This window comes from Tursiops truncatus, chromosome 17 (genome assembly GCF_011762595.2).
Source record: "Tursiops truncatus isolate mTurTru1 chromosome 17, mTurTru1.mat.Y, whole genome shotgun sequence".
Classification (NCBI taxonomy): Eukaryota; Metazoa; Chordata; class Mammalia; order Artiodactyla; family Delphinidae; genus Tursiops; species Tursiops truncatus.
Genome location: NC_047050.1, coordinates 69,410,392 through 69,433,939, shown reverse-complemented (window position 1 = coordinate 69,433,939; position 23,548 = coordinate 69,410,392). Strand labels below are relative to the sequence as shown.

The window sequence follows — 23,548 nt, the reverse complement described above, 5'->3', positions numbered from 1 at the left end:
CCTTTGTCATAGATTAGTTGACCATAGGTGCATGGGTTTATCTCTGGGCTTTCTATCTTGTTCCATTGATCTTTGTTTCTGTTTTTGTGCCACTACCATATTGTCTTGATTACTGTAGCTTTGTAGTATAGTCTGAAATCAGGGAGTCTGATTCCTCCAGCTCCGTATTTTTTCCCTCAAGACTGCTTTGGCTATTCAGGGTCTTTTGTGTCTCCATATAAATTTTAAGATGATTTGTTCTAGTTCCGTAAAAAATGCCATTGGTAATTTGATAGGGATTGCATTGAATCTGTAGATTGCTTTGGGTAGTATAGTCATTTTCACAATATTGATTCTTCCAATCCAAGAACATGGTATATCTCTCCATCTGTTGGTATCATCTTTAATTTCTTTCATCAGTGTCTTATAGTTTTCTGCATACAGGTCTTTTGTCTCCATAGGTAGCTTTATTCCTAGGTATTTTATTCTTTTTGTTGAAATGGTAAATGGGAGTGTTTCCTTAATTTCTCTTTCAGATTTTTCATCATTAGTGTATAGGAATGCAAGAGATTTCTGTGCATTAATTTTGTACCCTGCAACTTTACCAGATTCCTTGATTAGCTCTAGTAGTTTTCTGGTGGCATCTTTAGGATTCTCTATGTATAGTATCATGTCATCTGCAAACAGTGACAGTTTTGCTTCTTCTTTTCCAGTTTGTATTTCTTTTCCTTCTCTGATTGCCGTGGCTAGGACTTCCAAAACTATGTAGAATAATAGTGGTGAGAGTGGATATCCTTGTCTTGTTCCTGATCTTAGAGGAAATGCTTTCAGTTTTTCACCATTGGGAATGACGTTTGCTGTGGGTTTGTCGTATATGGCCTTTATTATGTTGAGGTAGGTTCCCTCTATGCCCACTTTCTGTAGAGCTTTTATCATAAATGGGTGTTGAATTTTGTCAAAAGCTTTTTCTACATCTATTGAGATGATCATATGGTTTTTATTCTTCAATTTGTTTATATGGTTTATCACATTGATTGATTTACATATATTGAAGAATCCTTGCATCCCTGGGATAAATCCCACTTGATCATGGTGTATGATCCTTTTAATGTGTTGTTGGATTCTGTTTGCTAGTATTTTGTTGAGGACTTTTGCATCTCTGTTCATCAGTGATATTGGCCTGTAATTTTCTTTTTTTGTAGTATCTTTGTGTGGTTTTGGTATCAGGATGATGGTGGCCTCATAGAATGAGTTTGTGAGTATTCCTTCCTCCACAATTTTTTGGAAGAGTTTGAGAAGGATGGGTGTTAGTTCTTCTCTAAATGTTTGATAGAATTCACCTGTGAAGCCATCTGGTCCTGGACTTTTGTATGTTGGAAGATTTTTAATCGGAGTTTCAATTTCATTACTTGTGATTGGTCTGTTGATATTTTCCATTTCTTCCTGGTTCAGTCTTGGAAGGTTATACCGTTCTAAGAATTTGTCCATTTCTTCCAGGTTGTCCATTTTATTGGCATAGAGTTGCTTGTAGTAGTCTCTTGGGATGCTTTGTATTTCTGCGGTGTCTGTTGTAACTTCTCCTTCTTCATTTCTAATTTTATTGAGTTGAGTCCTCTCCCTCTTTTTCTTGATGAGTCTGGCTTATGGTTTATCAATTTTGTTTATCTGCTCAGAGAACCAGCTTTTAGTTTTATTGATCTTTGCTATTGTTTTCTTTGTTTCTATTTCATTTATTTCTGCTCTGATCTTTATGATTTCTTTCCTTCTTCTAACTTTGGGTTTTGTTTGTTCTTCTTTCTCTAGTTCCTTTAGGTGTAAGGTTAGATTGTTTATTTGAGATTTTTCTTGTTTCTTGAGGTAGGCTTGTATAGCTATAAACTTCCCTCAGAACTGCTTTTGCTGCATCCCATAGGTTTTGGATTATCGTGTTTTCATTGTCATTTGTCTCTAGGTATTTTTTGATTTCCTCTTTGATTTGTTCAGTGATCTCTTGGTTATTTAGTAACGTATTGTTTAGCCTTCATGTGTTTGTGTTTTTTACGTTTTTTTCCCTGTAGTTGATTTCTAATCTCATAGCATTGTGGTCAGAAAAGATACTTGATATGATTTCAATTTTCTTAAATCTACTGTGGCTTGATTTGTGACCCAAGATGTGATCTATCCCAGAGAATGTTCCATGCGCACTTGAGAAGAAAGTGTAATCTACTGTTTTTGGATGGAATGTCCCATAAATATCAATTAAATCTATCTGGTCTGTTGTGTCAGTTAAAGCTTCTGATTCCTTATTTATTTTCATTTTGGATGATCTGACCATTGGTGTAAGTGAGGTGTTAAAGTCCCCCACTATTATTGTGTTACTGTCAATTTCCTCTTTTTAGCTGTTAGCAGTTGCATTATGTATTGAGGTGTCCTATGTTGGGTGCATAAATATTTATAATTGTTATATCTTCTTCTTGGATTGATCCCTTGATCATTATGTAGTGTCCTTCCTTGTCTCTTGTAACTTTATTTTAAAGTCTATTTTATCTGATACGAGTATTGCTACTCCAGCTTTCTTTTGATTTCCATTTGCATGAATATCTTTTTCCATCCCCTCCCTTTGAGTCTGTATGTGTCCCTATGTCTGAAGTGGGTCTCTTGTAGACAGCATATATATGGGTCGTGTTTTTGTATCCATTCAGCAAGCCTGTGTCTTTTAGTTGAAGCATTTAATCCATTCACGTTTAAGGTAATTATTGATATGTATGTTCCTATGACCATTTTCTTAATTGTTTCGGGTTTGTTTTTATAGGTCCTTTTCGTCTCTTGTGTTTGCCACTTAGAGAAGTTCCTTTAGCATTTGTTGAAGAGGCAGTTTGGTGGTGCTGAATTCTCTTAGCTTTTGCTTGTCTGTAAAGCTTTTGATTTCTTCATCGAATCTGAATGAGATCCTTGCTGGGTGGAGTAATCTTGGTTGTAGTTTCTTCCCTTGCATCACTTTAAGTATATCATGCCACTCCCTTCTGGATTGTAGCATTTCTGCTGAGAAATCAGCTGTTAACCTTTTGGAGGTTCCCTTGTATGTTATTTGTCATTTTTCCCTTGCTGCTTTCAATAATTTTTCTTTGTCTTTAATTTTTGGCAGTTTGATTACTATGTGTCTCGGCCTGTTTCTCCTTGGGTTTATCCTGTATGGGACTCTCTGTACTTCCTGGACTTGGGTGGCTATTTCCTTTCCCATGTTAGGGAAGTTTTTGACTATAATCTCTTCAAATATTTTCTCAGGTCCTTTCTCTCTCTCTTCTCCTTCTGGGACCTCTATAATGCAAATGCTGTTGTGTTTAATGTTGTCCCAGAGGTCTCTTAGGCTGTCTTCATTTCTTTTCATTCTTTTTTCTTTATTCTGTTCCACAGCAGTGAATTCCACCATACTGTCTTCCAGGTCACTTATCCATTCTTCTGCCTTAGTTTTTCTGCTATTGATTTCCTTCTAGTGTATTTTTCATTTCAGTTATTGTATTGTTCATCTCTGTTTGTTTGTTCTTTAATTCTTCTAGGTCTTTGTTAAACATTTCTTGCATCTTCTCGATCTTTGCCTACATTCTTTTTCCAAGGTCCTGGATCATCTTCACTATCATTATTCTGAATTCTTTTTCTAGAAGGTTCCCTATCTCCACTTCATTTAGTTGTTTTTCTGGGGTTTTATCTTGTTCCTTCATCTGGTACATAGCCCTCTGCCTTTTCATCTTGTCTCTCTTTCTGTGAATGTGGTTTTTGTTCCACAGGCTGCAGGATTGTAATTCTTCTTGCTTCTGCTGTCTGCCCTCTGGTGGATGAGGCTATCTAAGAGGCTTGTGCAAGTTTCCTGATGGGAGGGACTGGTGGTGGGTAGAGCTGGGTGTTGCTTTCATGGGCAGAGCTCAGTAAAGCTTTAATCTGCTTGACTGCTGATGGGTGGGGCTGGGTTCCCTCCCTGTTGGTTGTTTGGCCTGAGGCAACCCAACAATGGAGCCTACCTGGGCTCTTTGTTAGGGCTAATGGTGGACTCTGGGAGGGCTCACGCCAAGGAGTACTTCCCAGAACTTCTGCTGCCAGTGTCCTTGTCCCTGCAGTGAGCCACAGCCACCCCCTGCCTCTGCAGGAGACCCTCCCACACTAGCAGGTAGGTCTGGTTCAGTCTCCCCTAGGGTCACTGCTCCTTCCCCTGGGTCCCAATGCACACACTACTTTGTGTGTGCCCTCCAAGAGTGGAGTCTCTGTTTCCCCCAGTCCTTTTGAAGTCCTGCGATCAAATCCCACTAGCCTTCGAAGTCTGATTCTCTAGGAATGCCTCCTCCTGTTGCCGGAACCCCAGGTTGGGAACCTGACGTGGGGCTCAGAACCTTCACTCCAGTGGGTGGACTTCTGTGGTATGTTCTCCAGTCACCCACCCAGCAGTTACGGGATTTGATTTTACTGGGATTGCGCCCCTCCTACCATCTCACTGTGGCTTCTCCTTTGTCTTTGGATGTGGGGTATCTTTTTTGGTGAGTTCCAGTGTCTTCCTGTCGATGATTGTCCAGCAGCTAGTTGTGATTCTGGTGTTCTCACAAGAGGGAGTGAGAGCACGTCCTTCTACTCCGCCATCTTGGTTCCTGATCTCAGTAATCTAAGCTTTCACCTTAGGAAACTAGAGGTGCCCGTGACTCGCCGCTAGTTGTGCTCAGGCAGGAAACACGCTCACCGACACCATCAGCGAAGTGCCCAAAATCTTTGCTAGATTTTAGACACTGTGGTCCAGAGCTCAGATTTTTAAGTGTGTGGATAGAAGCCTGGGTGGATAGGACCCTTGAGTTGGAAGAAGTAGAGGGACACTCAGAGCTCATACCTGGAGTGGAAACCCTGCCCTGAAGCGTGTTTCTGCCACATGTCTGGGTTCATGAACCGTAGCATGACCCAGTGAGGACGGGTGGCTCCCCCAGCCCCATCCCACCTTCCCACACTCTCATGGTGGAGCCTGGGGCCAGGCTCTGAACTCGGCCTCAATTTTCCCTCCACTTCCATCCCTGGACTGTGGTAAAGGTTTAAGAAAATTCATGACATCATGACTGACTCATTTCCCTGCATAAAACCTTCCACTGGATAACCATGATGAAGAGAACAAGATCCCAACCCTGACCACGACCCGCAGGGCCCCAGAACCTCAGGGCTCTGCTTACCTCTCCCATCTCAGCATCTATGGTGCTGTTACTCCCAAGAGGGTCTAGTGGCACGTGGCATTTTCTAGTCCAGGCATTCGGTCCACCAATATTTTTGAGCCCCTTGTATATGCTAAGGATTGGACCAGACCATGCAGGTCACAAGTGACTTGTGAAGGACTCTGACCTTGATCCTGAAAGCGAAGAGAAGCCACTGGCGGCAGAGAATGACATGATCAGATGTGTGTTTCAGGAAAGTGACAGGAGCGAGGATGGATTGGACAGGCTCAGGATTCTACACAAGGAGATCAGCTAACAAAGGAATGCAGGATTCAGGGGAAGAGGAAATGTGAGAGCTTAAACCAAGGTAACAGCAGTAGGAAGGGACGATGGAGGGAGGACCTGAAAGGGAATAAGCAAAGGGAAAGAAACTCAGGGAGTGATGACTTGTGGGAGAGTTAATGAGATGAGAAGAAGCAAGGCTTCCGTAATGGAATGATAAATTTTGGTTTACTAACTGTGTCTTCTTACTTGTAATTAGATTTACTCAGAAGATGATCTCTGTGATTCCTTTTGATTCTAACATTTGATTGTTGCTATAATCATTTTGGGATAGTATCAGCTTTCCTGGGGATAACAAGGGTCTTAGAATGGGCAGGTGGCTTCTCCTGAAGAGAACAGAGTGACCTTGAACTCAAAAACAAGAACTTGTGCAACCACATTGAATTCTGAATCAAGATTTCTATTTGCTTTGCATCCCAAGGTCTTGGCAAGAGGCCCATTCTTTTGCGTTGATTTATTACAAATAAGGCATTGTCCCAGCTGTCGGAGACTCCAAGGAATACGTTGTGCTGCAGACAGCAGCCGTGATATGGGAATGGCTTTTACACTAAGAGAGAACATTTCTTTCCGTTTTTCAAGGACAAAAGTATAAAACCACTAGAGAATTCACTTGGTAACCATTCTGAAGCAAGGCCGTCCCTTGGGAGAAGAATGCCGCCCCCCCCCCCCGCCCATATTCCAACCCACTCCATATGTTTAATGGCCAAAAAAAAAAAAAAGTAGCTGATAATACACTAGTGTGTCCTCACCTGCTTCCTAAAGGCTTTTTTATTTGATTTACTTTTTTGAAAGAACACTTTATTGAGATATATTTCATATACTACAAAAGGATTTCACATACCATAAAAGGTACCCTTTTAAAGTAACAATTTGGTAGGTTTTTAGTATATTCACAAAGTTGGGCATTGATCGCCACTATCTAACTCCAGAGTGTTTTCATTACCCCAAACACAAGCCCTGTGCCCTTTAGCAGTTACTCTTGGTTCCCTCTTCTCCCCCAGCCCTTTGCAAACCACTAATATTTTCTCTCTCAATTCTGCCTATTCTGCACATTTCATATAAAAATAAAATCTTATAATGTGATTTCTTTCATTTGTCATAGTATTTTCAAGTTGCATCTATGTTGTCTTGTGTATCAGAACTTTTTCCTTTTATGGCTGAATAATACTCCATCATATATACCCCACTGTATTTATCCGTTCGTCAGTTGATGCATATTTGTGGCATTTACACTTTTTGGCCCATGAACATTCAGGTACATGTTGTGTGGATATGTGTTTCCAATGCTCTTGGGTGTATACCTAGGAGTGGAATAGGTAACTCTATGTTTAACTTTTTGAGGAACTGCCAGACTGTTTTCCATGGTGGCTGCACCACTGTATAGTCCTCCAAAAGATTTTGAAGGATGAAGTTGTGTAGTCCATTTCTAAGAGTGGTGTCAGGGCTTCCCTGGTGGCGCAGTGGTTGAGAGTCCGCCTGCCGATGCGGGGGACGCGGGTTCGTGCCCCGGTCCGGGAAGATCCCACATGCCGCGGAGCGGCTGGGCCCGTGAGCCATGGCCGCTGAGCCTGCGCGTCCGAAGCCTGTGCTCCGCAACGGGAGAGGCCACAGCAGTGAGAGGCCCGCGTACCGCAAAAAAAAAAAAAAAAAGAGTGGTGTCATATCAGTTTCCAGCAAGCGTAGTTCTCTGTTAATTTGCAAGCATATGTGTGTATGTATACACACGTGTACATATGTGTATGTATGTACATGCATATTTTGGGCTGGCAGTGATGAGTGATGGTATTGCCTTTTTTGTTTTTCTTTTGTGATTACTTAAAATTATAAAATCGTTACTTTTGAATTGCAAAGAACCTCAGAGAGTGTCAAGTCCCACCCCAATTTCATATGAGAAGAAACTGAGGCCCCCCCAGCAGCTCAGGGGCTTGCTCGAGGCCACACATCACGTTGGGCATAGCTGGGACCAAACCCAGGTCTTCTGATTTGCTGGCCAATGGAAACTGTGTAGCCCTCGTAGAAGTAGGTGGTAGGAGGCTGAGAAGGTACAGGAAGATGCTGGGGGGATGGGAGATTGTACGTCCTCATGCACAAGCAGAGAAGAGAGCAGACATTAAAAACCAGATGTTGCTTACCACCAACAAAAACACACGCACACAGATTTGTTCCCTAAAAGTGATAGTAGAATTGTCTATAGCTGCGCCGCCCAGTATGGTGACCACTAGTTACATGTGGCTGTTGAGCATCTATTACTAGTTACTGGGAATTGACTTGCTAATTTTCTTCCATCTTAATTTAAACAGCCATATGTGATGATTGATTAGCGGCTACCGTTGGACAGTGCGGCTTTGGAATCATGAGATATTAGAACTAAAGTGAAGCTGAGACTTAGGCCCAAGAAACAGAAGTTACTTGACCAAGAAGACCCAGTTAATTTATTGTAGAACCAGAACTTGTTCTTTTTATGACCAGGGTCAAGATTACTGGAGTGCTTAGAAATGGGGAAGGGGGACTATATGCTGTAACCCTTTGCTACGGCCAAATAATATTGGATCTGTTTTCCTACAGGCTATCTCGTTTAACCTTTAGAATGTCCTGGGAGATAAGTAGAATGGGGAACTCCATTTTTCATTTTTCATAGCCATAAGCTTATAGGTGAAGAATCAGAGCATCAGTGAGATTAATCAGCTTGTCTAATGTCACCCAGCTAGTAAGCAATGGAGCGAAGATCGGAACCCAGGTCTTATGCCAAAGCCCATTATATCTCTGGAAAGAAAGAGTTTTTTGGTTTTGGTTTTGTTTTTTTTTTGTTTTTTTGCGGTACGTGGGCTTCTCACTGTTGTGGCCTCTCCCGTTGCGGAGCACAGGCTCCGGACGTGCAGGCTCAGCAGCCATGGCTCACGGGCCCAGCTGCTCTGCGGCATGTGGGAGGTCACTGGCTTGCGGGGGGTGGGGGGGAAGTGGGGAGGTTGGGGAGTTCTGATGCTGGAGGGGGAGGCATGGCATCATTGTCCTGTAGCATGAGAAGGGAATGGAAGTGGTGCCTCTAATTCTTTTTTTAAATTGAAATATAGCTGATTTACAATATTGTGTTTCAGGTGTACAGCATAGTGTCTCAGTTATATAATTTTTCAGATGATTTTCCATTGTAGGTTACTACAAGATCCTCCCTGTGCTATACAGTAAATCCTTGTTGCTTGTCTATTTTATGTATAGTAGGGTGTATCTGATAGTCCCATACTCCTAATTTATCCCTCCCTTTAGCACGGCCCCCCCCCCGCAGAGCCCTCTGCTCCCATCCTGCCCTTGGCCCACTGCCTTGCCTTCTCCTTCTCCTCTTAGTGCCGTCCCTACTTTTCCTGGAGCCAAAAGTCAGAGCTTTTTCTGTCCACATGCTTCAGGAGGGGAAATAGGCCCAGAGGATGTGTCCAGCTCAAAGCCACACTAGAGCCACAGGCTGAGCTGACGCATGAACTAGAAAGCCTTAACTCTCCAACTGGTCCTTTTGCTCTTCTACCTCATGTTCTCTCCTCATACCTCATATTCTCTCCCCATTTCCCCCACCCGTGGATCCCAATGACAGTCCAGGTATTCATTCAGTATTTCCTGTGCACTTACAAAGTGCCAGGGTAGGGGGTGCTCAGATTTTAGAGCTGAGAGAAGCAGAGGCTCTGCCTCCGCACGACCACGTCATTCTAAGACAATGTGAACCAGTCCAATTCCACGTACGAAGATACTAGCTCAGCCTCAACCCTGGGAATTTAGATAGAAACACCAGGAGGAGCCCCTCCAGCTGGAACTTAAAGGAGGAGTAAGCCTGTTCTAGGCAGAGCCTGAGCGAAGTCTCAGTTGTGAATGTGTGTAGACTGCATGTGGCCTCGTGGTTAGAAGTGTGGGCTCTGGAGCCAGATCATCTAGGTCTGAATCCTGACTCGGCTGCTTCCTGGCTATGAGACCTTGAGCAATTTACTGAATCTCTCTGTGTCTCAGTTTTCTCATCAGGAAAATGGGGGTGATAATAATACTTACCTCATAGGGTTGCTAGTGATGATTAAATACGTGAAAAGCACTTAAAAGAGTGTCTGCCTACTAACTACCGCACACTAAACATTAGTGACGATGATGTCGACTGTAATGATGGTGGTGACGGAGTGATGGGGTGTGTGGCTGCTAAGTTATGAAATTCCTGGTTTCCTGATCTGTCCCCACTGCTAAACAGATCACCTGAACCCAGCACAAGGTGTGGGGCAGCAACCATTTTGGGGATGAATAAATGAATGAATGGCTGAGAAGAACCTTGGAGTTCAGAGCCAGACCTATTAGATCACAGGAGGGGTCTGCGGTCTGGCTGGGGAAACCCATGTCATTCACTGGTTCTCCTCCACATGTACCATCTTGTCCCAGAGCTCCACCCTGCTCCTTGATCTTCATCAAAGGGAAGCTTGGGGACAGATTTTGGGGAGAGGGGGAGCTGTTGCATGTAATTTATGCTGTGTTTATTTTTTTCTCCCCCGTCTCCTCACAGGAAGGAACAGCTGGACGCAGCAGCCAGGTATGTTTGTGATTATGAAGCCTCTTCTTCCCACCACTGTGTCGGGACAGAGGGTCCAGTTGTGTACACTGTAGGGCCCCTGGGCAGTCATGCAGGTCGTGAGATAGAGTTTGGGGGTTCACTGCTGTTGCTGGCCGCCATTTTCCTCTGCCAATTTCATGTTAATTTACTCAGGAACAACTTAATTGTGATCATAGCAGCAGCCACATTTTGAGTGTTTCTCCTCTGTGTCTGGAGTCGTGCATGTGTTATCTCATGTGGTCCTCACATCCACAGTGAAAGATCGACTCTCGTGTCTTCATTTATGGATTGAGGAGACTGGGGCTCAGAGACGTTGAGTTACTCCGCCTGGGTCACACAGCTACTGAGGAGCAAGACCAAAATTCAAACTCAGGTCTGAATGTTAAGACCATGTTATTTCCATTATATCTTGCTTCGTTTGCTTCTTGGGCTCACAGATGGTTTTTCGAAAAGTAAATCAAGACTATAATTCATGATCCCCAGTAAACCATGCTCACTACAGGCTGCTGCAGAAGCAGGTTGAGCTTCTGCATGAGTCCTCTCTCTTCCTTTTGGTTCCATCTAGAGAAGATGTCACAGTATCAGGGACACTATGGACCCTGCTCGAGATTGTAAAGGAGGACCATCTCTCGCAAACAGTTTAACTGTTTGTATATAAGTCATCCCTCTATCTCCACAGGGGATTGTTGCCAGGACCCTTAAGGATACCCAAATCCGCAGATGCTCAAGTCCCTTGTATAAAATGCCGGAGTGTTTGCATATAACCTATGCGCCTCCTTCTGTGTCCTTTAAATCATCTCTAGATCAGTTAGAATACCTAGTACAGTGCAAGTGCTATATCAGTAGTTGCAAACACAACATAAATGCTCTGTAAATCGTTCCCCGTATGTGGCAAATTCAACTTTTGTGTTTTGAAACTTTCTGAAACATTTTTTTCGAATATTTTTGATCCTCACCTGGCTGAACCTGTGAATGCGGGACCTGCAGATATGGAAAAGCCACCTGCATTTATAAATAGAAATAATTATATGTGTTAATATACATTACGTATATAACATAGATTTAAAGTATTATTGTTGACAAAGTACTTGTAAAGCCTCCCAGTCAGTCTCCTGGACACCAACTCAGCTGTTGTCCTTCTAGAGCTGACAGATTGGGCAGAGGAGGTGGTGGGACCCTGGACCATCTGTATGGGAACCCCTTAATCCTGCCTGGAAGGAACAGACAGCACCAGTTAACTCACAGACAAAGACACAGTTTGGACTTTGTCCCTCCTTTATGCAGACTTTCAAATGGAAGGAGCATTGCGTGGTCGGAACCAGTCCAGACTCCAGAGGGCATTTGGGGAGATTGTAAAGGAGGGCTGACCACTGACAGTGACAGTGTCAGGAGACATTTGCTAGAGGACCTGCAGCACCTCATGTCTCACAGAGGCAGAGCGGGAAGATGCCTCAGAGATCCTCCTCTGGATGCTTTTACAGAAATGAGTCCCCCCAAGAGGGCAGGCTCACCCCAAGTTACGGAAATCATGAGCTCGAGGGGTTACGTGATCTCAGGACTCCCCATGGAGTTCTCTTTCCCCCTCATCTCATGACTGATGGGGTTTTAAATCATGCAGGTGTTGACACTGCAAGTGAATTACTGCATTGACCTTTATATCCTTTTCTATGGAGACACGAACAGAATTTAGCCAAATTGGAATGTATGAGCAAAATACCGCTGTGCACTGGACTAGGCAGTTTGGTTTAACTTGGGCTTAGGTAGATGCATTTTGCAGCTTTGCTGGGCGTGCTTCTCCAGTTACTGAAAACGGGCTCTGAAATCTGCTCATCAGCTTACTCATGCCTCTGTCGAGAACTCTCCACTCTGCCAGGGGCACATACAGAGGGAAAGGACATTCCATGATTTCTTGGGGTTAGAGTCGCTGGGTGTTTTCTAGCTCCTCCTCTTCAGGAAGAGCTAGGTCAGTTACATAAGCCACTCAGCCTCCCTCATCCAGGCTTGGGTGCAGCACTTTTGACTTGAACAACAAATAGGTTTGGCTGATAGATTGGCAGGGGAGATGGCAGGCGTGATTGTACCCGTGAAGCTTGGAGGCGGTGCCGGAGATCTGGAGGAAGGATGGGTGAATTGTCGACAGAGGGATCAATTCTTTGACCGAAGAAGGCAGGGAGCAAGGAGACCAGAGGATGGTCAGCAATGTACGTGTGCGTTCGATGAATACTCACTGGTATACCATTAGCTTCTTCAACAGGCTGCCAGCTGACTGGTGTTTCTGTCTTACTTTATTATTATTTCTAAATAGGCAGAATCAGATTTGGAGTTCATCTTTTTGACACCTTCTAACACAGGTGGCCCACACATCTGTTTGTCAGCCCAAGGAAAGAGTTATATCCTCTTTAACTTAACAGCTCCTGGTTCTCTGTTGGGATAAGGAAAGGAACATTTTGGGCTTCCCCGGTGGCGCAGTGGTTGAGAATCTGCCTGCTGATGCAGGGGACACGGGTTCGTGTCCCAGTCCGGGAAGATCCCACGTGCCGCGGAGCGGCTGGGCCCGTGAGCCATGGCCGCTGAGCCTGCGCGTCCAGAGCCTGTGCTCCGCAACAGGAGAGGCCACAACAGTGAGAGGCCCACGTACCGCAAAAAAAAAAAAAAAAATTAAAGGAACATTTTAGTCAGCTTGTTGGAAAGAGCTCATACCTGTAGTTTCTTATAAAGCTAGTGCGTGTTCCCGCCACCCCCCGCAAAGGGTCAAGAGAGCTGAGCTTCTTTGGTCCCAAGGATGGGACTGTCTTGACTGATTTGATTTTATGCAGGCTTGTTTGAGGAACAGAAGCCCCCTGACTTCCTACAATGGCTGGGAGGTTGGCTTTGATCACTGTATGCTTCCTTCTCGGGACCTATAACTCTGAGAAAGAAGAGAGCCAGCTTCCGTTGGGGGCTTGGTAGGGGCTGAGCAGTTTCCATAGATCGTCTTAATTAATTCTTGTAAAGATGGAGACAGTTGACAACCCACTGCCTCACCCCTTCTCACCTAGTTTAGATGCCCCACTCGTGGTGCCCTTAAGTAGGACTCAGCACTTCCCCTAAGGAAGCGTTTACTTTATTTTTTTTATAAATTTATTTATTCATTTATTTTTGGCTGCACTGGGACTTCGTTGCTACGTGCGGGCTTTTCTCTAGTTGTGGCACGCGGGGGCTACTCTTCATTGCGGTGCGCGGGCTTCTCATTGCGGTGGCTTCTCTTGTGGAGCATGGGCCCTAGAGCACGTGGACTTCAGTAGTTGTGGCTCGTGGGCTCAGTAGTTGTGGCTCGTGGGCTCTAGAGCGCAGGCTCAGTAGTTGTGGTGCACGGGCTTAGTTGCTCTGCGGCATGCAGGATCTTCCCCGACCAGGCCTTGAACCCGTGTCCCCTGCGTTGGCGGGTGGGTTCTTAACCACTGCACCACCAGGGACGTCCCGCATTTACTTCATGTACAGTCAAAACTTTTAAAATTCCCTCTTCCTCTCTACGAGTTTGATAGGGCTAACACTGTGCCTGAAATGTAGGATGTACTCCGTAAATTTGCTGAATGTATAAATAAATGATTTAATGAAGGAGATATTGTACAATCATATTCCTTAGGAGGAAATTGAGCTCAAGCGTGTATGTAACTTAGACCTAAGCCAAGGACAGAAATAGCCAAGATGAGGACTTCAGATATAGGTCTGTCTGACTGCATCAGGCCATGCAGGCTGAGTCCCACCACAGCACAGGTGGTCGTCATGCCGTCCTCGTCCTCCAGGAGAAAAGAGTGAGGTCAGTTCATCTCGCAGACTCTTGATCCTGGCACTTGTTCTCTCTCGGCCAGGAACTCTTACCTCTTTGTTCCGCTTGCTCCTTCGCTTCATCTGAGACTCTGCCAAACGTCACCTCCTGTAACAGACCCTCCTTGCCTCTCCGGCTGAAGACTCCAGAGTCAGACTATCAGACTTCAAAACCTGGCTGCTCTGCTTATGAGCTGTGTGATCTTGAGCAACTTCTGCAACCTCTCTGTGTCCTCATGTCCTCATACGTGGAAGGGGACAATAATAGTCCTAACCTCATAGGCTGCTTGGAATGACACCTGTGGTCCGGCAGAAGTAAACGCTCACTAGAGATTAGTTCTGCTCATTTGGGGTGTTACTCATCCACGAGATTTGGAAACACGGGAAAAATAATCCTTTTAGGAAACCAACACAGAAAAATATATAGGTTCTCACTCTTCCATCAGTGTATGAGTCTGCGTGTCCTCAGAGCACCAGCTGCAAGTGTTCTGGAATCGTGCTCATAGATCTCCAGACATGCTGGATCAGAGGAAACAAATAGATCCTTGAGCTCAGCAGAGCTAACTTTGCAAACCTGTCCAGATGAGAGTGAAGCAGATCAATATATCAGGGTTATTTTAAAATCACAATGTTCTTCCTACAGCCCAGGAGTCAGTCCTCTCATGACCCTACCTCCTGGTCCCTGCTTTATCCACCGTTTTCCTTCCTCAGCCCAGACAGTCCGTTAGGAACCACCAGCCCCCTAGCCCTCGGCTGCCTCATCACAGAAGTTGGACCAAGGGATTCCTGAGCCACTTCCTGTGTGTTGTGAGTTTGTGGCCACAGTAGCAGAATTGGTCCCGCATCGTTTTGCCACATTAGATAATGTGAGTTACAGGCCACTTGGAGGATTTTTTTTTTTTTTTTTTTTTTGTTTTGCGATACGCGGGCCTCTCACTGTTGTGGCCTCTCCCGTTGCGGAGCACAGGCTCCGGACACGCAGGCTCAGCGGCCATGGCTCACGGGCCCAGCCGCTCCGCGGCATGTGGGATCTTCCCAGAATGGGGCACAAACCCATGTCCCCTGCATCGTCAGGCGGACTCTCAACCATTGCGCCACCAGGGAAGCCTGTTGGAAGACTTTTTGACAGTATGATTTGGGCACATTGCCAAACCTTTGTGCCTCAGTTTTCTCATCTATATAATGGTTATAGTAAGAATACCTACCTCCTAGGGCTATTGTAAGGATTAAGTGTGAATAGAGCCTTAACCTGGCAAATACTACATAAGGTTTGCTTTTATTATTATTACTGTCATTATCCTGATTGACACCCACATTTCTGGGTTTTCTGTGCCGAGGATCTTTTCCACATGCTGTAAGGCCAGCTTAGGAGTCAGATCAGCATAGGTTTGAATCTTAGCTTGGCAATGGTTTTCCCCTCCCTTCCTTCCTTCCTTCCATAACCCAAACATTAAGAGCCCTGCTTTGCCTCAGGCCCTAGAGATTCCCAGGGAATTGGGACTCACAGTGTAATGGGGAAGGCACTCACAGTCTGATGGGGGAGGTGGATATGTCAACCAAAAAAGAACAATGTAGTGTGGAGGGTGCTGGTATGGGGATATTACAGACACAGGAGTACAGAGAAGGCGAGCAGAGGAAGGGAAATCTAAGTTCTACCTGGAACAACACATCAGGAGAGGATCCCTGAGGTGCTTTCCTTTGACTTGACTGTTAAGGGCTGAGTGGCTTTACACGGGGCTGAGGGAGGGATTAGGGCTCTAATTTTGTTCCTTCCCTCCTTCATTCTTTCATCCTTCACACTAAGAAGCATTGAGTCCCTAGGCCTGTAATCTTTCCATGGGCCATCTATTTCTGTATGAGAAATCCCTAGAAACGCCAACTCATTAGGTCAGTAAAGAAGAGCATGCAGAGAAAAATGTGCAAAATGCCTAAATAAATGAGTCTTCATTTCTCTATAGAGGAATTTATATCGTAGCTAGAAACAAAGGATGTGAGTTCTCCTAGCTCTACTGTGAAGTACCAGGATGCTGACGACCACTCAATTTTCATTGTCATCTAATTCCCAATTAAGGTCTCTCGTTTTAATGAAAAACAAACATAGGCGAGATAGCGACTTTCATTCATAGTTTTTTCTCAGAGAGAAAAGCAGGGCACCAAAGCCTCAAAGGTTTGGCATGTGGATGGTGACAGATTTTTATTCTCTCTGTGCTTTCTCTGCCTTTTTCAGGGTAGACCATGGTGCTGAGGGAGCCTCTAAAAGGGGACTGCTGGTCTTGTGTAGGCTCTACCTTTCCCATGTGTAAAGAGGGAAGGAAGAAACAATGAAAAAGAGAAGGGACAAAATCAGGGCTTTAACTCCTGTAGGTGGGATTGGCTGCTCTGTGCTGGTTACCCAGTTTGTGCTCATTGAGCTGAACAAACAGAACAAGACAGATTGACCATTTCTTCAAAAGACTCTTCTGTTGGCTGCAGTGACACTGTACTCTTGGCTGCAGTGACACTGTACTCTTGGTTTATCCATCATCCAACTATCCGTCATCAATCATCCATCCATCATCGTCCATCTGTCCATCCACCCATCCATCATCCATCCATCATCCATCCATCTGTCCATCCACCCATCCATCATTCATAATACATCATCCATCATCCATCATCCACCCATCCATCATCCATCATCCGTCCATCATCGTCCATCTGTTCATCCGTCCATCCACCTATCCAATGAATATTTATTAAGACCCTCCTGTGTACCAGAAGCCCTTTTAGGGAATATAGCTATGAATAAGAAAGATAAGGTCCCCAACTATTTATTTGACAGGGTGCCTCTCAGTCTTCCTAAAAGTAACTTGTCCCAAGCTCAAATTTTGTTTTTTTGTTTTTTTAAAAAAACATATTTATAGCTTATCCAGGACACACATGTCCAACAAAGATGGCATGAGGCGGCAGAGGATATAGTCAGGTTGGTCCCAAGCAAAGTTGTTTACTAAGCACTGTTTGCCTCTGATATTTTTTAACCTTACCTATTGGGTTGTCTCCCTTCCAACTTCTCTCTGATATCACAGCTTCACTGACACCTCCTCCCGACGATCTCATCTTATTCTGTATCCTGGATGGGAAGGGCAAGAATTGTATTTAAAAGCACCACTCCTAAGGTTCTCTTTGTATTTTGTTCATATGAACACTTTTATGAGTTTTTAATGTGCAAACGTGGGCCCAAGAGCTGAGTGTGAGAGTAGAGACAAAAGAGAGTTTAATTGAATTGGAAGTGAGAAGCATCTAGATTGGAACAGAGGAGGACTCAACCCTGGAGGGAGTATATAAGGAGGAGAAACGGGAAGGGAGAGGAGGATATACCGCAGGAAGGTATAACCACTGAGAAATTTTCCCAATGGAGAGAGTCTAAATGATTTTTTAATTTTAATTTTTTTAATTTTAAGTTTCTTAAAACAAATTTACATGGTTCATTAGTCAAAATAATATAGAGGCAAACAGTAAAACATCTTAGTACAACTTCCATCCCTGTCTACCCCATTCCACCCTCCTACCCCCCATAAATAATCTTTTTCAGTTTTTAGGTATCTTTCCAGTGTTTCTTTAGCACATACAAACCAAAATTTATTTATATTTTTATATTCCAAATTCCAAAAGTATTTTAAGAGTGACGTCTAATATTCAACCTAAGTTGTTTGAGTAGTGAGGCAAATCCTCACCATCTACTAAGATCCGCTTCACACCACAGTCTTGTATCAAGCGTGTATGTGTGTGAAGACAAGGGACTGCCAAACTCGACTTCTGATTTCTTCTCCAAACCTGTTTTGCTCCTTTTGCTCAACTGAAAACAAAATGGCATCACTGTAGAAAAAAAATCATGTCCCCACCCACCCATTTGTGTAGCCAGAAACCCAGGAGTGGTGCCTTACCTGCCTCTTGCCCTCATGGCCACACAGAATCCATCAAGGAAGACTGTTGTGGTTCTTCTCCAGAATAAATGTCCAAGTGCTGGTCTCCTCCTTCCCACTGCAGTCACCCAAGTCCAAGCCACCAGCTTAGGAAACTTCAGTGGCATCTTCTTTGGTCTTTCATTGTTTCCTTGCTTTCCTCCAATCCACTCTCCATGGAGCAGCCATGGTATTTCCTTTTTTGTTGCCTTTTTTTTTTTTTTTTTTTTTTGTGGTTCGCGGGCCTCTCACTGCTGCGGCCTCTCCCGTTGCGGAGCACAGGCTCTGGACGCGCAGGCTCAGCGGCCATGGCTCACGGGCCCAGCCGCTCCGCGGCATGTGGAATCTTCCCAGGCCAGGGCACGAACCCGTGTCCCCTGCATCGGCAGGCAGACTCCCAACCACTGCGCCACCAGGGAAGCCCGGTGTTCCCTTTTTTAAAAACAATTTTTTATTGTGGTAACATACACATAAAATTTACCGTCTTAACCATTTTTAAATGTACATTTCAGTACCGTTAAATATATTCATATTGTTGTGCAACCAATCTCCTGAACTTCTTTGTCTTATAAAACTGAAACTCTGCGCCCATTGGACACCAGCTCCCCGTTTCCTCCTCCCTCCAGCCCCTGAAAACCACCATTCAGCTTCCTGCTTCTGCAGGTCTGACTGCTTTAGGCACCTCATATGAGTGGAATCATACAGCATTTGTCTTTTGGCGACTGGCTTATTTCACTGAGCATAATATCCTCAAGGTTCATCCATGTTGTAGCACGTGGCAGAATTTCCTTCCTTTTTAAGGCTCCGTCATATGTTTATACTGCGTTTTGTTTATTCATTCATTCTTCCATCCACGGACATTTGGGTGGTTTCCGCCTTTTGGCTATTGTGAACAGTGCTGCTATGAACATGTGAATTCTTTTTAAAAGCAAAGTTGATATCCTCTTTCCTTCTTAGAACTCTTTGGGTGTCTCCAGGTAGACCTAGAATAAAATAGAAATTCCTATTTTCCTCTTCCTATTTTTGAATTCTATTTCTAAAAATCCCTGACCGACCTGGCCTCTGATCCCATCTTGCCCTTTGTCCCCCATTCACGTATTTTTGGTCACGTGCGCTCCCTTCAGTGGCATAAACCAGCCCTCACACCCTTTGCACCCACGTGCGAGTCTTCTGCCTGGAGAGGTCTCACTCCTTTTCTTTGAAGTCTTGCTTCTTCCTACTCTTCCAGTCTCAGCTTCCATGTCTGGAGCCACCATTATCTTGAACCTGAACCACTGAAACTGGTTCTCTGATTGTTCTTCCCATCCACCCGAGGCCTTCCCTGACCACCCTACCTAAGGTGACCGCATGATATTCTCTGTTACTGCGCTCTCTTTGTTTCCTGGTGTTGACTGAAAAAAAATGCACAACCTAGAAGTTAAGAATTACTTTTTATTCGGCAGACTTTCTGAGGACTTAAGCCCTGGTTGCAGCCTCTCAGATCGCTCTGCAGGACCGTTCCAAAGAGCATCCAGGATATATAGGAGTTTCTGCCACAAAGACCGGGTGGTCAGAACATCGAAAGTTTACTGTTAATTAAAGAAAACCTGGCATCTCAGGTTAAGGAGTTTAGCGCTTTTCTATGTATGGGAAGATGCAAAAGTCTGGGCTCACTGAAATCATTCCACTATAGGCACCTCAGCTCTCTAGGGCCAGCATCTGGCACTTTCTCATCCTCAAGCCCCTCCGAGTGCACCTTGGGGGGCATCGTGTTTCCATCCTGAGGTCCCTCAGGGCTCACCTTTGGGGCAGCTGTAATGTGACGGCTTGATGGCTGCAACATCCTTTGTTTACTGATCTGACAGGCAACATTTTCTTCATTGACACTGGTCAGATTTCCAACAATACATATATCTGTTTGCCTAGTGTGTGATTTCTTGACCTTATTGTAAGCTCCCTGGAGGCTGTAAACCACGTCTGTTTTAGTCACAACTATTACCTTAGCAAGTTACTAAGAGCCTAGCATTTTCAAGATGTAGAACACATTTTTGTGGAATAAATACATAACATTAGCTCTATTTTACAGGTGAAAGAAAAAAAAAAACGGCATCAGAAAGAGTTAACGCCTTACCCAAGTTAAAAAATATTACCTGCAGGGCAGCGATCTGAACCCAGTTCTCTTCTCCCAAAGGCAACACTCTTTCCACTCTACAGCACATCCTCCCTCAGCTGAAGTTGGGTTCATTTTCTTAATCAGAAGGTCAAATATTATTCCTTCCTTCTTTCACCCAACGTCGTAACAGTGTTTTCAGTGCTTACTATGTGCCAGGCACTGTGTTAGATGCTGGATCATTAGACAAAGTACAGTTTCTGAACAGATAGCTTTTGGTTTCTTATGCTCAGCTCCGTTGACTTTTTGGGTGGGATAAGTTTTTGCTGTGGGGCCACCCTGTGTGCATTGTAGGAAGTTTAGCAGCATCCCTGGCCTTGACCCACTAGAAGCCAGTAGCACTCTCCAAGTGATGTCAATCAAGTGCGATTCCAGACATGCCATTGGGGGCAAAATGAGAGAGACAGTCCCTCGAAAGTCAGAGATTTCATTATGGTGGCCAAGCGCCATGGTTGGGAAAAGTCTTTAAGAAAGCACAGTGAGGGCTTCCTGGGTGGCGCAGTGGTTGAGAGTCCGCCTGCCGATGCAGGGGACACGGGTTCGTGCCCCGGTCTGGGGATATCCCACATGCCGCGGAGCGGCTGGGCCCGTGAACCATGGCCGCTGAGCCTGCGCGTCTGGAGCCTGTGCTCTGCAACGGGAGAGGCCACAACAGTGAGAGACCCGCATACCTCAAAAAAAAAAAAAAAAAGAAAGCACAGTGAATGGATATCTAACTGGACCAAGGGTGGAAGTGTGCCTCGGAACTGATATTTGGACGAAGTTTCAGACAAAAAGTCGGTCTTTTGGTTAAAAGAAGGGATGAAGGTTTTCCTAGATACAGGTCACCACTTGTGCCAAGGCTGGGAAATCAGGGAACTGCGTGGAGCTTAAGACAACTTAGAGTTCCCTGGGGCAGGAGCCCAGGGCAGGGGCTGAACAACTTTGCCGGGAAAGAACAGCCTTGACTTTACTTTTGCCATCCTTAGTCTCTATTTCCAGTTTTCCCAATTCGTGTTTGGAAGTCATTTGTCTGCACTTAACAAATCAGGGGCCCCGGCTTTCCAAGGGGATCTGATGTCAGCTTCAAGGAGAGCTTTTCTTGTGAGACCCAGCATAGCCTCCAGACACACAGCCTGAATCATGCACTAGAAATCCATACGGAGAAGGGCAGAGATGGGTTTTGAGTTTCAAGGATGAACTTTGCCTTGCGTTTGATTATCCTTTGGGGTCTTGGATTTCAGGCAACACAATTAAGAAGTAAGCTGATCACCCACTTTGCTGGAGAGAGAATTCCGCTAAGCCTCTTAGGCTCAATGGCCGTAATTCAGAGCCGAGGTTCCTGACTCGTGCCCGACACATCTGGATTCCTAATGCTGTCAGAATCCACCTCTCATAAAACGAGCTCTGTGACCAGTGGGGTATTAAGTGAACATAGCCAAAGCAATTCAGACTGTTAGAAGTTGCAGGGAAACATTTAAATGCCAAACAAGCGAATCCTAAATCCCAACAGAGAGAGAACCAAGAGAGTTCTTTCATTATCTGATAGTCAGCAGTTGTCCTGAGATTTCAAATCAGGACAAAGTGGCCGCCATTACTTTTTTTACTTTTGTCTTGCTTAGTTTAAAATTAAGCTTCTCATACACTTACCTCCTGCCCAGGTCAAGTTCTGTGACAGTGGGGAGTGTTTGAGACTAGCATTGAGAAGAAGTACTGTAAAATAATACATAAATCCTGAGAACTCATCTCAGTTCATTAAAAAAAAAAAAAAACACTTTTTTGTGGCTCAGGAAATTTTATCCCTCCTTTTCACACATGTCGTTAGCTTTCTACTGCTTCTGTAGGAAGAGGATTATTTACCGAGATAATGGTGACAGCCAGCATTTATTGAAAGCTTCTCACATCCGCATCCCAGACAGTCAGCTAAGCACTTTACACGTATTCCCTCACTTAACCCTTCCACAGCCACATGTAACATGGGCTGGCCCTCATCATTGTGCCCGTGAAGGAGCTGAGGACCAGACGGCATGAGTTCTGTGTCCTAGGTTACATGTTTTTTAGGACGTTTCCCCTCAGGCCAGTTTTGCCCCAGAGTCCTGACCATCAGGCTGTGCTGAGCAAGGCTGTGGGGTGTGTTCAGAGATAACCAGGCAGAGTCCTTTCTTTGCCAGGACTACACAGTCGAGTGGGGCGGGCGGGTGTGGGAGTGTACAGCCTCTACCCTGGGTACCAGACACAGAGACGGAGAAAAACACAGCCTGTCTTTGGAACAGATGGGGAGAACTCAGTTTCCAAGAGGGGACCCTTGGGCAGTTTTAAAGGGCAGATGGGAATGAGGTCAACTGAGAAGGCAAGGAAGGCATGGCTGAGTGCACCAAGGCATGCAGGAGGGGACGTGGGGATGGGCAAGGGGCTTGGTACTGATGGAATGATGGATCTGCTTGGCAGTATAGCAAGACAGGTAGGCAGGGGCCAGGAAGCAGAGGGCCTGAGAAGTGACTGACCTCAAGTCCCCTTCTCCCTTAGCTCATGGCTAGGAAAGCCTTCTCTGTTCAGTTGACATCCTGCCTTGTTTAGTATTTTGAGCCCCTGGACCCTGATTTATTCTCATTAGTCATTTACCTAGTACCGGTCAGGAAACCACTCTGAGAACTTTGACCAGCTCAGGAAAGATGGCATCATCTGAGTACTGGCATTTCTCTGAATCTACTCTGGGCATGTACATGTATTCATGTAACAATGCCGGGCGAGAGAGAACAGTCCAGAAGGAGTCAGATGTAACAATTACTCATCCACTTGTTCGTTCATTCATTAATGAAATACTTCTTAGTGGCTTCTCTATGCCAGGCTGAAGACAAGAAGCATTACAGACATTATCATATGTAATGCTCCCCAAATCTCTCCTAAGCAAAGTGTTTTTAGGCCCACTTAACCAATGAGGACCCGGTGCTCAGAGAGCGTAAGGCACCTGCTCGGGACGAGGTGCTCCCACCTCTGCAGCTCCACCGCCAGGACCTCCTCACCACCCCAAGCCACAGAGATGGCAGCAGCTTCTGGCTCTCATAACCAGACGCAGACTGTAGAAATACTCAGTTATCTCAGGCTGACGCAAAGCTGACTTGACCACCCATAGTCATATTCATTTGTTCACTCATTTCTCCCACAAGTACATGCACACCTGCTGGGTACCAAGCCCCGTGTGGGTGATGGAGAGAACGCAGCTGAGCTGAGTGTACTGATGTGTGAAACAAGCACTATGGGTCTCTCTGGTCTGTACCACACAAAAGGACTTCCCTCCTGTGCCCACTCAGGTGAGGGGCAGAGGCTAAGAGACAGAGGGAGAAACTACTATTTATAGAGCACCGACTGTATCCCAGGCTCCATGCCAAATCCTTGACAGGCATGATCCCACTGCAACCGAGTGAAGTGGGACGTGTTTATCCCTATTTTAAAGGTGAGGTAACTGAGTCTGGTTAAGGTCACAGGTTTGCCCGAGGACACCTAGATGGTTTCTGCACCACGGCAACTTTCTGTTGGACTCATTAACTGTTTTTTGTGCCAAGAAGACTTTTGGCAGTACAATGAAGTCCCGGGACCCTTTCTCAGAATAACAACTTAGAGTCCA

At 45.0% G+C, this 23,548-nt stretch overlaps 1 protein-coding gene across 1 annotated transcript in view; it reads left to right on the top strand.

The window, feature by feature from the left end:
* The window catches only part of KCNQ3 (potassium voltage-gated channel subfamily Q member 3), a 291,828-nt gene that overhangs the window by 256,333 nt on the left and 11,947 nt on the right, over window positions 1-23,548 (top strand). Inside the window, exon 9 of the mRNA XM_073794769.1 lies at window positions 10,004-10,026. Coding sequence (XP_073650870.1) covers window positions 10,004-10,026 — 23 coding nt within the window. The remainder of the gene's footprint in view (window positions 1-10,003; window positions 10,027-23,548) is intronic.